A 16,717-nucleotide genomic window follows, 5' to 3' on the forward strand; every position below is an offset into this window, starting at 1 on the left:
AGGTCCCTTTCTCTTGCGCGCATGACCTCGCTCCCGGAAATAACATCATCATGCAGCATGCGTGATGGCGTCACTTCCGGGAGCGATGTCACATGCGGGAGGAAGGGCGCTTGTGTCCTCTTTCTCCCTGCTGCCACCGCTGCAGCCTGCTTGTGGTGGTGGCGGCGGCAGTAGCAGCAGCTATGTCGCCAGCGCCCCCTGCTGTCAGTGCTGCTGCCGCCGCCGCTTGCTCTGATTATGGCGGGACATGCCACTTTCGCAAGTGCTGCGGGTCGCACTGGGCGGCAGCGGCAGCAGTGGGCGGCACTGGCAACAGCAGGCGGTGGTGGCAACAGTGAGAGCGGCCTGCTTTCACCGCTGCCGCCGCCTGCTCTTGCGCTGCGGGAGTGTGCCGCCCACCAAGTGGGTAAGTGGGAGGGGGGAAGAGTGGGATCAGGGGATCTGCCTGCTGCATTTGCCCGCAGCGCTGCCATTCACCTGCAGCTCTGCTGCGCGTCTTCGTGGGCCAGTCCAAATGACTTCGGCTCACGGATCAGACGTTCCCCACCCCTGGCCTATAATGTATATAAGTAGTTAATTTGACCTCTGATGCATATTCATAAATATTATCTATCCACTCTGACACATCAGGGCTCATACCTGTTTTCCATTTTGCTGCATATATCACTCTCGCTGCTGTCACCAAGTAACAGAAAATATCTCCCTGTTCTTTTCTAACATTAATTGGCAGGATGTTAAACAGCATGTTTTTTGGATTTAGCTCAGATTTGCGTTTGAAAATTTTCTGCATCTCTTCATGTATCTTTATCCAATATTTTCGCGCTTTCTTACAAGTTCACCACATATGGTAAAATATTGCATCCATGCAGTGACATTTCCAACACTGTCCACTATAACTCTTACTGATTCTTGCAATGTCTTTAGGAGTAGTATACCGTCTAAAAGACATTTTATACCAATTCTCTCTTAGTAACGGACAGCCTGTAAATTTTATATCCTTAGTCTATAGATCTTCCCATAGGTTCATCGGAATAGTTTCTCCGAATTTTTCCATCCATTTTATCTTACAGATTTTAACTTGTTCCATTTCTGTGTGGTGTTGCAGTAAAATGTTGTAAATTTTCCCTAAAATATGCTTCAGATCTCCAGATATTAATAATTCAGATTCTATTTTTTCTCTCAATCTACTGCCTTCTTTAAGAGATTGTTCTCTTAGCCTTGATACTGTTTGGTGATATATCAGCCATGGAATATTTTTATCTTGATCTTGAATTTCTTGCCAAGTTTTTACATTTCCATTCTTATCAATCATTGATTCATAGCTGAGCTGATTAATTCTGCTTCTCATGGCTGCGTTGTGATGAGCGTTTATTGGTGACAGTTGTACAGACTACCTCATCCTACTTACTAGGAGTAGGCTGTTTTGTATGTGTGGAGATTTGCTGTGGCTATTCCTTATTAACAGCTGAGAAGTAGGACAGCAACAATGGCAAGGAGAATACATAATAGAAATAAATTGGTGGTGAAAGGAAATAAAATGCATTTCTGGGAGACATTATGAGAGACAAGCAACCAAGTCTGTTTTTCAAAAAAACAGGCTCTAGAAAATGGCTCCTGCACTCCACAGCGGGCCAATTTTGGTCTATATGGGGCTGAATCGGTCCCATTTGGGGCCAAAATCGAGCCAATGTGGAGTGCAGGAATGCTGCTGGGGTGGCATGACAGGCCCTGGAGTGCTCCAGCACTCCACAGCAGGCTGATTTCAGCCTCAGCTGGGCTGAAATTGGCCCACTGTAGAGCGCAGGAGCCTGTCACACCACGCTGGTAGCATTCCTGAGCTCTGCAGCAGCCCGATTTTGGCCTATTTGGGGCCGAATTGGGCCAATTTGGGGCTGAAATTGGCACACTGCAGAGTGCAGGAACACTCCAGGGCCATTCACGCTGCCCCAGCCTGCTTGGGACTTGCTGCAGGGCCTTGGGAGAGCTGCACTGGCATGCCCTGCCTCACTGCTGCCTTCCTGACTGTGGCGGCCTGACCCTCCAGAGGCCCCAAGGAGGCCACCGCAGTGATGGAGAAGGCCGGTGCAGTGGTGCAGCCCTACCTACTGGTACACCAAGGCTTCACGCCGCATCCACAGCCGCTGTGGGGCCTTGGGAGGGCCACACCAGCGTGCCAGGCCTCCCCACCACCGCCAACAGAGGATACTATCTCCTAGGCAAGCTGTATTGGCAATGATTCTCTTTATCCTTGTGCAGCCCAGAGTGCACCTGCATGAAGATAAAAAGTGAGCCGTCGGCAATACGATTTGCCTTTTATATAGCAGGATTTGGAAGGAAAAGGGGTGTTTGGAATAAATTTTGGACAACTTTGTTAATTTCTTACTGCTAAGAGAATTCCACTTGCTTCTTCCTTAGCTGGTTTATTTGTTGTAGTGCCTTGAGCTTAGCATTGAATACGCCTCTGGACCCGTAATCTGGGCCCAGTATGTAATATTTCCAAAATATCACCTTTTGCAGAACTCTGTGTGGGTGTCATGTTCTGACTGTGTTTCATGTGTGTTCAAACCAAAGAGACTCCATTTTAATCCTGTCAGTGTTTTAAGTGCTTCTTTTGCAGGTGGCAAGCAGTTCAGTAGAAGATAACTTAGAGAACAGGAATGTTATGACTACAACCTCTCCACTCTTGGGAAGCTTTCATTTTCTCAGCCTCAGGCCGATTGTTTTGAGAACTGTGGGGGAGGATGGGGCCTGCAGGGATTTGCTATTCTATACCTTAGCCTTTGCCTGTCATTCGTAACAATACTAGTGTATCAGCCAAGATCTTAGTATCTTGGACAGTGGACTATAATGGTTGTTTATATTCAGTAAATCTTTTGAAATCAATGGATTCTTGTCTCATTGCAAGAGGTAGTCTGGATTGCAACTTTTAGCAAGCCACTGTCTGACAGTGGGGACCTGCCAAAACAAATATGCATATCATAAATCACTCTCTGATGGCACTTTTATAATTTTACTAACTAAAAAGATCTACATCCCTAAATTAACCATGGAAAAAAATATTTTATGCTATTTGTAACTGAGTTTGTTTTTAACCCAGTATTGTCTTTATGGTACATTTTTGAGAAGAAGGTAGAAATAGAATTGAGTTTTTTGTCTGCTATTTGTATTTACAGTATAATACTGAAAGAGAGATAATATGAATTTTTGTATAGATTTGTTTAGGCTTGCTTATATAAACATAAATTAAATAGGGTTTGTTTTGTGTTCTGTGTACTCTAACTTCAGGAAGAACTTCCTGACAGAGTGGTCCCTCAGTGGAACAGGTTTCCTCATGAGGTGGTGGACTGCCCTTCTTTGGAGGTTTTAAAGCAGAGGCTAGATGGGCATCTGACAGCAATACTGATTCTGTGAACCTAGGCAGATCATCAGAGTGAATGCAGGAAGGGTTACATCAGAGCTCAGTTCTCGTGGCCCCTTCTTACATGACCAGGGTAATGCTGATTGCCACTTTGGGATCAGGAAGCAATTTTCTCAGGGCAGTTTGGCTAGGGATCCTGATGATGTTTGCCATCTTCTGGGCATGGAGCAGGGGTCACTGGGGGTGTGGGGAGGGGAGGTAGTTGTGAATTTCCTGCATTGTGCAGGTGGTTGGACTAGATGACCTTGGATGTCCCTTCCAACCCTATGATTCTATGATTGACCAGAGAAATATACCCTTATTCTCTTTTTTCTTAGGATTATATAGTTGTAGATGGGATGTTGACTGAAATACATTTATAGTAGAGAGCTAATAACATTTTTTCCCCTTGGGAAAGCACAGTGTATGGATATAGCTTGATTTTTAGGATATAGCTTTGTTGGGCTTCCCTACAACCCCCCCCCCCCCCCGGCGCTCAGTCATCCACCATGTTGCCATCAGCTGGGTCTGTCAGGTGGCCCTACTTCTAAATCCCAGGGCCACCTAGTTGGCCCTAATCACCAACCTCAAATGTCAGCAGAATTCCCCCTTTTGGCCACAGATGGGGATGCCAGATTGGGTCAGGGGCCAAGATCCCTAGGGATCTCCTGGTTTCCCATGAGAAGCTGCCCTTAAGGTTCCAGAGACAGCCTCTTGTGTCCTCCCTGGCCAGGGTTTGGAGCTCCCTTTTATCTCTTCTCTAATTCATCTGTCCCACCCCTGAGGCCCAATTCCCCCACCCTTCAGGCCATTCCCAGTATCTCTGCCTGCTGCTGCCAGAACCCTCCTCCTCTGCCCCTCTCAGGCGTCCCCTGTAGCGGGCCTGGCCTCTCTTGCAGTTGTCCCACTCCCTTCCCCAGCTGTACCCTGTCATGCCTCTTGCTAGCGTGGGCCAGCTATATTGCTGTAGTCACTTCCTGCTGGGTGCCCAAGCCCTCTGCCTCCATCTCTCCTCTGGGGGTGAGGCAGAATGCTGTCACTGCCCAGTCTGGCCCAGCTGGCTGCAGGCAGGGCACACGCTGTGCTCTAGGATCCCTGCTGGGTGGGTGCCAATGGGGTCTTTGGGCTGCCTGCGGAGGGTCCGGAGGCTATGCTGGCTGGCCCTTTTGTCTGCCGCAGCCGCTGCTCTTTTCTCCAGCAGCAGCGTTGGGCTTTGCCCGTTCACTCAGGTGTCGGAGCCCCGCCTGGCCTGGCTGCTCTCCCGCTCCTGCCCCCCATTGGTCAGATAGGTGGCTTTGGCGGGCAGGGGGAGTGGGTTTTGTCTGGGCCGGGCTGGAGGCTAACTAGCATAGTTGGGTTTCATGAAAAAAAAATCCTCTGTTTAACTAATGACTCTGACGGTTGTTTGGGAATAATATCGCCCCCGCATAGAGACTGCTGTACATAGCAGCCTTTTAGCTGCATAGTATATAGTGTTGTTTATCCCATGAACAATATCTAACAACAGTAACATGCATTCTTGTTCAGGATCCATACTGTAGGAGCATTGTGTATTTAGCACTGTGTATTATACTGTACAGAGAAGCAAATGCTGCTTGCAACAGGTTCTGTTCAGTGGCAATGATGTATAGATTTGTTTTCAAAAGGTTTCCTTTGCTACAGAGAACTTCCCTTTTCTTCTCTGCTTGTGGTATGTTACTGTCTCAATGATAATCTGTAAAGGATTTACTTATGGAGTTGATTGTGGTTAATATGTGGAAGATTTTTCTTAGGAAAGAGGATTGCACAAACTGCTACAAGATCCGTTCTATCCTAGTGAATCTAAGAGAATGGAATTCTTTTTTTCTGGATTGAATGAATGTACATGTTTTCTTTGATCAAGTGAGAGCATTATATATCTGTCCATTTGTAGAATGGTATTAGTTCACATGCAAAATGCTGGCTTTTCTTTGTTCTTCCAGGTGACTTTATATTGCTATTTAAGTTGCTAGTTCAATTATCATTTGCTTTCTGCTAATGAGACAGTAGTTAATTCTAGGGAACTATGTTATGTAGGAGGCCTATCAAGTTAGCAGCCGTAGGCTATGTAAATAACATTAACTATTGATGAAGAGTCTTCAGCTGATCATGCGAAACACTGCCCCTTTCAGTAAAGGTATAACTAACTTTACCCTAATTGCCTTGAATAATGTATAGTTCAATAAATAATGGTCAACAGCTGCCATCATATTTTGTGTGCAGTTACACTTTTTATCAGTGTAGGGATTCCTCAGTCTTCTGTTAGAATCATGGACTTCTGAACAGAAATCTATCTAGTTAGCTGCTTTTAAAATATGGTCCCAAACCAACACTGGCTTAAAGTAATTGAGATGAATGGAATTTAATGCTTCCTTATCACCCTGGAGACTGATATTGACCACATGCTAACTGAAAAACAAGCCATTTTTTTGTACAGATATTTTAGTTTATTCTGAGCACAAATATTTAATGTCAGGGCTAAAATACATGTGAGAAATCAATACTTGCAGATTACATAGGATTACCTTGGCTGTTGATAGTTAGCTTTTTGGCCCTTTTATATAATGTGGTAAAACAGCCTCCTTTGCTCAATTCTTTTAATAGATTGAACAGTTGTAGAGTGTATATCAGTTAAAATTAGTTGTCCAAATTTTGTACCGGACTCCACTAAAGATAATATACTGTAATCAAGAGTATTTATAGTGCTGGAAATATGGATCACCACAAGCAATATAGCTGTAGTAGCAAACTAAGTATACTTAAAGGTCTAATCTAAAGAACCAATACAGCAACAACAACAACAACCAGGACATTCCATCAAAGACTTAAAGGTCACTGTAGTTCAACAGAAACCTTTCAAAAACAAAATCCAACGGGAGGCTGCTGAACTGGAATTCATATGCAAATTTGACTCTGTCAAGTTGGGACTGAATAGGGACTATGAATGGTTATCACATTACCAGAGGTAACAGATTTCCTTTACAGAGGTGGGGTCTGGGGGAGCTCAGTGGCACCTGGCGTGGGCTTTCGGGAACCAAAGATCTCTTTGTCAGATGCATCTGGCAGGGAGAGCTGTGGTTGTTGAAGGCCCATACTGCATTGGAATTGGATGGTCTAGCTGTTTGGCTTCTACAAACTAACAGGGCAAACTCCTTTGAAGCCAACTGATACACACACTAAAAGGAGATGTTTACATATACTAGCAAAGGAATGTTTTGATTGCCCCCCCTTCCTCCCCCTAATTGCCTCTTCTCTCTCCTGCTCTTCTGTATTTGACCAGTCTCTGTATCAGGCATCTGACGAAGAGAACTTGATTCTCGAAAGCTTATGCTACAATAAAATTGGTTAGTCTTAAAGCTGCTACTGGACTCTTTTTGATTTAACAACAACAACAACATTCGATTTATATACTGCTTTTCGGGACAACTTAACACACACTCAGAGCGGTTTACAAAGTATGTTATTATCCCCACAACAATCACCCTGTAAGATGGGTGGGGCTGAGACATCTCTGGAAGAGCTGTGACTGACCCAAGGTCAACCAGCTGTCTTTAAGTGGAGGAATCAAGCCCAGTTTTCCAGATTAGAGTCCCGCCACTCTTATCCACTATACCATACTGGCTGATGATACTTGGTAGTATCTGTACTTGGGTTATAGTTAAAATTTCTATTTCCTTTTCAGCCTCATCTAAGAATGTATTTTACTGAAGTCCTGTAATTATTCAAGAAATTATTCCATAAGGGCTAGAATAAGTGAAACACAATACCTCTTGGTTCTGGGTATCAAGAAAATTCCTATTTAATTCATGTTTACTTTTAGGACTATGTAGGGTTAAGTATTGCTAAAAGATCCCCGGGAAATTTTAAAATTTGAAATTGAGAAACCTGTTTTTGAGGGGAGTAAATTAAAAGTAATCTAATAGTAGTATAGTTTGGATTTTGAGCTATACTTCAGATTTTAGTTCATATGCTCTACTAATTTTATCTATACTCAGTGGGGAAAGTGATTATCTTTTCATTGGTGCATTATATAACTGATTTTTTCCATTAGATCCATCTTATGGGTTGTGAAGTTATCATTAAATGTTCTGATCTCTGACAGATTATTTTATCTCTAATTTAACTTTATCAAGAAGTAGGGATAACCATTATTTTGTCTTCCATAAGTGAGAAAGATTAGAAAAGGTATTGATGAGTCAGTAGTTATGGGACAATCTTTGCTTTAGTTTAATCCTTTTTTAAAAAGCAGCTGTCAGTGTAATACAAAAATGATGCTGTCCCTTTGTGATAAAAAATTCAAGTCTCCTTCTCTCTGCAAATAATTTTCTACTTTTAAATATTTGAATGAGTAGAAGTTAAGCTAACAGCTCATTATTTTTCCCTCTTCTTGTGTTATAATACGAACAAATTTGGCTAACTATTCTCTAAGATTAAAAAGAAAATCTTGTCTTAACATTTCTATTCTAATGATGATCTCTATTTAATGTACTTCATTTTTCGTCCACTGTTTTGTTTTTAGATCTTACTGCTAATGCTTCAAGGCAGGCGTTTAATGCAATTACTGGTTTTAAGCAATTATCAAACATGTTGGTGATATACTTCAAGGCCTGTATATAAAAATCAATTTGAACAAAACTGGCTAAGTAACATAACTCATTAAAAGGTTCTCTTGAAAGGATGACACATAAATCAAAGTTGAAACTTTGCCACCTAAGCCATGTGATTCTTACAGTCTTAATTCTGTGCAGTTAGGCACACCTGAAGTAATTGAAATCAATTAACAGAGGCATGCCTAACTCTTCATTAGATCCAGTCTATTAATCACTTACTTCTTGTACAGCTAAATCCCTCCTTCTTCCAGAACTGTGTGTATGTAAGTACTTATTAATTTTTTGTAGTGAATTGGGAGGGGTCTCGCATGAAGATTTAATTCAAACTTCTGCTCCTGCAGAGTACAGGAGAACAAATACAAATAATTGGATGTGAGACAATGAATCTTGTACATACACACTAAGGTTGCAATTTTGTTCAGATCAAGTAGCAGCTTTTCAACCAGGACTTAATTGGGCATCTACCTTATATTCGATGTATTGTCGACAACAACTACCTTATAGTATCCACAACAACTACCTTATATTCATTTGTCTGTTCTTTCCAGTCAGCAGGGTACAAACAAAGCACGTTACTGTTAACTCAGAAGATGAAAACAACTCCAAGTACACTACAAACGTGAAGCAGTTAAAGAAATAAGCCACATTTGTAATTTACTGAATTGTCAAAATATATTTATGAAATTACATGTAAAATCTCTCCATATTAGTTGATAAGTTTAGGTTGCTGCTGTTTGAAGGTCACAGGATTACTACATACATGTAAAATGTATGTCATGGGACTGAAAATACATGAGCAAGCTTAAATACATCTTGAATCACTAGTCTTTGCTTTTTTGTTATCACTTGTATGGATACCTTCAGTAGGTACTAGGAAAGTGTGCTTTGGGTTTCAGATTCGGGTAAAGTACCCGAATTGGACCCAATCCGTAAAGATTCAGGATTTCCCAAATCAAAGCTTTCCGAAGCATTCGTAATGCTTTGGAAAACTTCGGGGCTGAGTTTAAAGGGCCCCTTTCCTGCCGCTTGCAAGTGGTGGGGCCCTTTAAACATCACCCCAGCCCATTCCCCACCCCCACCCACCCCCACTTACCTTGGCAGCGGTGGCGGCAGCGGTGGCTCCAGCCCTCCCCGCCACCCTGCGGAGTGGCGGAGGAGGCGGAGAAAGCCCTTCCTGCCCCTCAAACGGCTGCCGTGGTGGCCATTTGAGGGGCAGGAAGGGCTAGAGGAGGCGGCTCCAGCCCTCCCCGCTGTCTTCCGACGGCCAGCTTGCCACTTTGGAATGATGGTATTTCTGAATTTTTTTCCAGCTTCGGGTAAACCCGAAGTGGGAAATCCGAACCTTTTCAGGATGCACACACCTACTAGGTACATCGGGATGAAATTGATATTGTCTGTGGGTCTTGTACAAGTCATCTTGCAAAACTAGGAGTCGGAGGATGATCTGTGTTCACTCTCATTTATGACATTACCTTTGTTGTTTTCTCCTAGGTCGTCAAATATCATATATTGGGAATATAATAAAAAGATCCAATTTTATTTTAAAAATATTTTTAATTTTATTTTTTAAAAATTTAAAATTCTTTAAAGATAAATATAAATTTATAACTTGAGGCACAGTGTAGTCTTAGAGTAAAATTGTTCCAAGGATAATTCTTCACTGAAAGCAACTTGTACCAAGCATTACAATACTAATATACTGTTCAGTACTGAGATGTTAATTTTCTTGGGCCAGAAAACACTAAAGCTAAAAGACAACCAAAATGATGAAGGAGTTCAATGACCTTTCCTATGAAACTGAGGGAAACCTCTGGCCTCCGTTCCATGTTTATATGCCCTCCAGGGCAACCAGCTGGCCACTATGTGAAAGAGGATTCTGGATGAGATGGACCACTGGTCTGTATGGCTCTTCTTATGTTCTTATGATTTGAAGAGACATTATTAGGAAAGTTGAGATTGAATATAGCAACCTTGCAACAAACATGCTATATGAATATTTATGCAATCATGATTCAAATATCTTCTTACTGTCTTCATGAAGAAGGAAGGTAAGCTGTTTCACTCCCCCCCCCCCCCCGCCCCACATCTTTAGTCATTCAGAGTCACTTTGTTTCTGTGTGGAATTGTAGACTTCACTGACCCAAATTAACAACTCTGCCACATATGAGGATTCTTTTCCTGAGAGGAAAGAAAAATGATTCCCAAACACTTTGATCTTTCAAGGGATCATTAACATGCAATGTACTTCCTCCTCTACATTTTATCTTTAAAAAATGGTTGTATAAAATATTTTCATATGGACTTAATTCTTTATTCCAAGTCAGATCACTCGTCTCTCGAAGTTGTGATATCTCATTCTATTTAATTGCAAATGCTGGGAACAACCTGGGACCCTGGCAATTCACAGTTAGTGCTCTTCTGCTGAATCAGAGCCCATGCCGGTTGTCTTCCACTTCCACAGTTCAGCTGCTATAGCATAGTGGTTAAGTGGCTGGGCTATGAATCAGATTCAGCACTCTGCTAGTTTTACTCCCACTACTGCCATATGCTCAGTAGGTGGCTTTGGGTAAGCCATTCCTCTAAGCCCCAGCTCTCTGCTGTATTGTGGAGGTAATAATAACATAGATTTTGTTCACCGCTCTGAGTGTGGCAATAATTTGTCCAGAAAGGTGGCATATAAAGGACATGGTTATCATCATCACCATCATCATATGAAATTAGTAACAGAGAGTTGCATTCCCCCCAAACCAAAGGGAATATAGTAAGTAAATTTTAGTTGCTCATTTTTCTACCCTTTATTATATTTTTACAGGCATTTTCATTGTAACAGAGCTACTAGACAGCAGCTTTTTGCAATACAACTAGGCAATTAAAAAAAAAACCTTGAAAGAATGGGAGCAGGCAGAAGTGATCTGGAGAAAGGAGAATGAAAAAGAAGCCTAGGAACAAAGAGATAGATACATCGATACTTATGAGCAAAAGGATAGATGGTTTGCAGTGGTTCTTTGCAAGATTGTATGTCTGAGAATTACATCTCAAACAGGTATTCTTCAGGTTATAGACTATAGCTTGAAGGACTGAACCATACTATTACAGGGAGAAAACTTGGTTCTGAATGAGGGAAGTAGTGCTACTGCCTTATGATGGATGTGCCATTTTGCATTGGCCAGTTTTACAGATCTTGGGTAGCCTGTGAATATACCTGGCACACACAGATCCTTGTGCAAAAGCTCACTTAGAATGCATTTGCAGCTGGACTTTACTGTGGCCTGGCCTTCTCTTAGCTTTGTTCCTTGCTCTCTGATTTATTCTGCAGTAACTCTTCTTTCACCATCCATAACCAGCCCCCCCTTCCCAAATTTGTCATTATGTAGAGAAAACAATGTGCATTTTTCTACGATATTATTCTTAAACCAAAAATACTAAATTAAATACTTGTAACAGACTTGTTATCTTAAGCAAGTAAAAAATGTAATTTCATTCCTTACAGTTCTCAGCATCTTATATGAAAAAATAGATGTATAGAAAATTATATTTATGTTTAGTTAAGCTAATATAATGTCAGGTTAGAGAATGATCTGTGAGCTGGGAAGTTCCAGGTTCAGAACACATCTTTGCTGTTAACCATGGAATGGCCCTAGGAATGTGTGTTACGGCCAAATTAGACTGTATTTTAAATATTAAGAAAACATATGGTACCAGTCAGCATCGTGTCCTCAAGACATCTGTACCACAAGTGCCATGTTCAGTCTGAGACATGGCATCTTGTAACATTTTTCATGAGCAAATGTAGGTTGTTACCCTTTCTTGGAAATGTTTTATTTTAAACACAGGTCTAAATACATGAAGGTTTGTTCTTGTAAGTAAGCTTTAAATTTCATTGGAAGAGATGAATTTTGAATGAGATAACTTTCTTATAAATGTTGAGCTGCATGTACATTAAAGGAAGCATATATCCTTCATTTACAAATCACTGATGATTTTTTGAAGTTTTAAATAAATACTTATATACATGTATATGAACAGGCAAGAATTTAGCACTGAAACAATGCCAGCATTGTATTTGAAATTTGAATTTGGGAGAAAAACCAAGTATAAAAGTCAAATACTGGCCAATTCTTTCTGTTTCTGTTAAAGGGGAGAAAATCTGAATGGCTGTTGGTGAGCAAATGTTAATAAATTAATGTCCCTAATGCTGTGTTTGAAAGCCAGAGATTAAGTGATTCAGATTTGATTGGAACCCTGAGTTTTATTCTCATTACTGGTGTTAAACCAGCAGTGCACAGTTCAAAAGACAGTATTATCACACCAACTGTTTTTTAAATGGATTATTCTGGTTGGGTATATAATTGGGTTATGCAATGAAATGTCAAACACTTATTCCTGTTCTTTGTATTTCATGGCCCTGTGACCCCACTGTTTGTGTTGTGTACATACACAATGTGCATATATCTGTCATTAATACTACCTGTATTTGACAAAGTGAACTCTAGTTCTTGAAAACTTATGCTACAATAAACCTATTATAAAGACTTTTATAATGCCTTCCAATTCTTTGTAGGATTAATTAAATGATATATACCCACTGACGTTTTAAAACTATGCTCAAGAAGTACTTTCTGAATTATTTCTAGAAAGCCAGATCAATATGTTTTTTCTTCATTCATTCTTCCCTTCCGCTTTATATAGCTGGAACAAATGGAACTTGAAGTTCGAGAAATCCCTCCACAGAGTCGGGGCATGTATAGCAGCAGAATGAGGAGCTACAAACAAGAAATGGAAAAACTTGAAGTTGATTTTGTGAGTAAACTCATATGTAGTATTTTGTGTGAGGAAGTTTACAGTTGTGCTGAATCTGTGCTTCACTGTGATGTCTTTTATTTAAAAATATAAACCTTGCCTTTATCTCAAGTTCAGTACTGCTTATAGTCAATTACAGGTAAGAGTAAAAATACAATCAACATTTTAAAAATCCAAATACCCAATTAAACTAGCAGTTAAACAAGTCACTCTGTCTGTCTGTCTCTCTCTCTCTCACACACACACACACAAACAGACACCTTACCTTGTGTGAAAGGACAATTTTGTAAGCCTTGAAAATGGTAGCATTGAATGACCTTCTGTATGTCCTCTAGCAGCCTATTCTGTAAACGAATGGCAACAGAATAGGCATGTGCTATTGCCATATGTCACTTGGTGGAAAGAAGGCATAGCTAACAGGGACTATTGAATAGGCATGTGTGTCTTGTTAAGGCAGTGATACTCTGTGGCTTACTCTTCTGATCAGCCTATCCAAATGTTGTGTCTACTAGAGGTGGGCACGGTCTGGAAAATGGACCAAAATTTTGCGTGGTCCGGCCCAGTTTGTGGTTTGTGAACACACAGTTTGTGGGACTCACCTTTTTCACGAATTTTGGTCCAATCTGTTGGTCCGTGGTCTGTGAGTCCAGATATCCTGGCGCCAATCTATCAGTTACCTAGGCAATGAAGAGGACGTCCGCAGACCTTTTGCAGCCCTTAAAAACTTAATAGGCAGCTCTGCCTGCTGAGCAGAGAGCTCCCATTCTGCTCTATGGAGCAAGGAGCAAGAATGAATTCCCTAGGCAACAGAGGGGTGGACGTTCTGCAGCCAATCTTAGGTCTCAAAACCTTGATGGGCAGCTCTGCCTGCCAACCAAAGAGCTCCCATTCTGCTCTATGGAGCAAGAATGAATTCCCTAGGTATCAGAGGGGTGGATGTTCTGCAGCCATGGCAACACCAATCTTAGCCCTCAAAACGTAGATAGGCAGCTCTGCCTGCCAACCAGACAGCTGCCATTCTTCTCTATGCAAGCAAGGAGCAAGAATGAATTCCCTAGGCAACGGCTGGGAAGGTGTCTGTGTGATGAGTGAGGGGGCTCCTCCCCCACCCTTTTCTGTTTGATTTTGCCTCATTGCAAGTTTTTGGTGCTGTTTGGGGGGGGTCTGTAACTTGGGGGGTCTGTAACTCGGACGTCCGAAATGCAATCTTGACGAATCTTGGAGGGTGGCTAGAGGAGAGGCTTCTGAGGATTCTTTGCAAGTTTGGGCACTCTAAGTGTGAAGGGGCGGAGCCAGGGCTGCCTGAAGTGACAGACCACAGACTGACGAACCGGTCCATGAATGGGGCTGGTCTGTGGAAAGTTCATGGTCCGTGAAAATCGACAGACCATGGGCTGGTGGTCCATAGAGTTTTCTTGGTCCGTGCCCACCTCTGGTGTCTACCAGTACAATAATAATAATAACCGTGTGCTTATATTCCGCTCTTCTGGGCAGATTAGTGCTACACTCAGAGCAGTTCACAAAGTCAGTGTTTATTATCCTCACAATACAGCTGGGGAGCTGGAGTTGAGAGGAGTTGCTTACTCAAGGCCACCTGCAGAATTCATGGTAATAGTGGGAGTTGAACCAGCAGAGTGCTGGCTTGGAGCCCAACCACTTAATCACTATGCTACACTATTTCACCGGAAAGTGGATGGGGCCACTGCTGAGCGGACTTTTTAGTGGAGGTGATTCCTGCATTTAACAAGCAATCATTGGGGAGACTGTAAAACAGAAAATGAGTAGAACTGCATGTTACTGGAGCAGGAGCAGACCGGATGGCCAAATTGGTCCAGTCCCTTTTATTGATGAAGCGCAATTCATGCAAGGCTGTCTGCCTCTTTTTGTTTGTCCTTGCCCGAATTATCCTGTTGGCAGTTGTGCTCTGCCAGTGCAGCCAGAGACGATTGCTTTTGGGGCCAGCAGGGATAAACTGGCAGAGGTGGGCCCAGGCCAGTCTGAACATTGCACAGCTGACGTGCATGGAAGCTCCATGCTCATTAACCTATTTCCTTCCACCTAGCTTGGGCAGCCTCATCAGTCTGCCTGCCTCCAGCCTGAACCAGCAATAGCAGATGTAGGCAGGGACAAGCAAGGCTGGGCATCGCACAATTGGGTTATTCCTGGTGGCAACGTTCTTACTTATCTGCTTGCCTATCGGTGGCATCCTTTCCAGCTTGCTTGGCTCCAGGCCAGTGGTGGCAACCCTGGCAGGGTGGTGGTGAGGCTGAGCACTGTGTCATCAGCCATTGCTTGGTAGAGGATTCTTCACTAGTCTGCTCACTTCAGGCCTAATAACTGTGGGCCAGGAAGGGATTGGGCAAGGCTGGATGCTGCCTGCCTGTGCTTGGTGGTGGCGGCTTCACCTCCCTGCTTAGCTCCTGACCAGCCCAGCAATAGTGATATTCTGATGGCCACAATCCATTATGACGAGATAAATGTTAGTAAGTTTGGGAAATTACACTATTATGACAAAGGGTTTTTTTTCTTTCTGCATCCTCTACAAAAAGTGAAATCTTCTATTCCCATTCCCAAACATTTCATTTCTTTGGAATCATATTTTAAAATATGAAAGAAGGAGGGGGCCTCTAAAAATCCAAACCCCATCTCACAAATCTAAATTCTAACAGATTCCTTCTGCCAGCATAGAAAACAAAATCCAAAATTCTTTCTCAAAATTCCAGAGTCTGAAATTCCTAATCTAATGAATATTGAATTTTCAATAGTGTGCCATAGACCATTCCTGTAATCCACCCTGAAAGTTATAGAGGCGTGCATTAGCATAGCTAAACTATCTGAGTCTAGAAGCGACTGCAGTTTGTGAATGAACCATAGATTAAAGAAATCTTTCCTAGCAGCAGTGTCACAATGCCTATCTTCTTAACAGCAAGGTCCAAAGCAATTCTAAACTTTCCATTGGTCAGACTGGATGAGTCATATTTATTTGTGTTGTTTATAGTCTGCCTTTCTCATTGAGACTCAAAGCAAATTACATGGTATAAGTCAATACAAACATTGATTGGGACATTCAATAAACAAAACAATAAGGTACGGTTACCAGAAATTTGTACACAAGCCCAAGTCCAATACAGAGCTGAATAAAAATCCCCCAATGCCGTGTGTATATTATGTGCCATCAAGTCGCCTCCAATTTATGACGACCCTATGAATGAAAGACCTCCAAAAAGTCCTATCCTTAAGAGACTTGCTCAGATCTTGCAAACTGAAAGATGTGGCTTCTTTTATTGAGTCAAGCCATCTTGTTTTAGGTCTTCCTCTTTTCCTACTGTCTTCCACTTTCCTAGCATTATTGACATTTCCAGAGAATCTTGTCTTCTCATGATGTGACCAAAGTACAATAGCCTTAGTTTTGTCATTTTAGCTTCTAGGGAGAATTCAGGCTTGATTTGATCTAGTACCCACTTGTCTTTTTGGCTGTCCACAAAACTCTCCCCCAGCACTACATTTCAAATGAATCAATTTTCTTCCTGTCAGCTTTCTTCACTGTCCAACTTTCACATCTATACATAGTAATGGGGAATACTCTCTTGGTTCCCAGAGGGACATCTTTATCTTTAAGGATCTTATCTAGCTCCCTCACAGCTGCTGTTATGACCCTTACTTTCTCTAGGGTCGATATTGCCTTTAATCTTTCCTTTAACACCCTCTGGGTAGCTTGCTACCACCAGGAATATTATATTCCAATATATTTCATTTAAGTTTTCCTTTTTGTAACGTGCCTAAGTGTCAGGCCCTTTGTGGTTCTCCCCCTGAGGCGGAGGACATCTTGGGTGATTCCCACCATCCAATCAGGGAGGCAGGAACTAACTTTCTTCCTCTTCCTGTCTAGCCT

At 42.1% G+C, this 16,717-nt stretch overlaps 1 protein-coding gene across 5 annotated transcripts in view; it reads left to right on the plus strand.

Annotated features, from left to right (window-relative positions):
• The window catches only part of VTI1A (vesicle transport through interaction with t-SNAREs 1A), a 406,571-nt gene that overhangs the window by 3,260 nt on the left and 386,594 nt on the right, over window positions 1-16,717 (plus strand). For all 5 annotated transcript variants that reach the window (XM_054983351.1, XM_054983353.1, XM_054983355.1 and 2 more), the window contains exon 3: window positions 12,715-12,825. In XM_054983351.1, coding sequence (XP_054839326.1) covers window positions 12,715-12,825 — 111 coding nt within the window. The remainder of the gene's footprint in view (window positions 1-12,714; window positions 12,826-16,717) is intronic.

The sequence above is a fragment of the Eublepharis macularius genome, chromosome 6, assembly GCF_028583425.1.
Source record: "Eublepharis macularius isolate TG4126 chromosome 6, MPM_Emac_v1.0, whole genome shotgun sequence".
NCBI classification, from domain to species: Eukaryota; Metazoa; Chordata; class Lepidosauria; order Squamata; family Eublepharidae; genus Eublepharis; species Eublepharis macularius.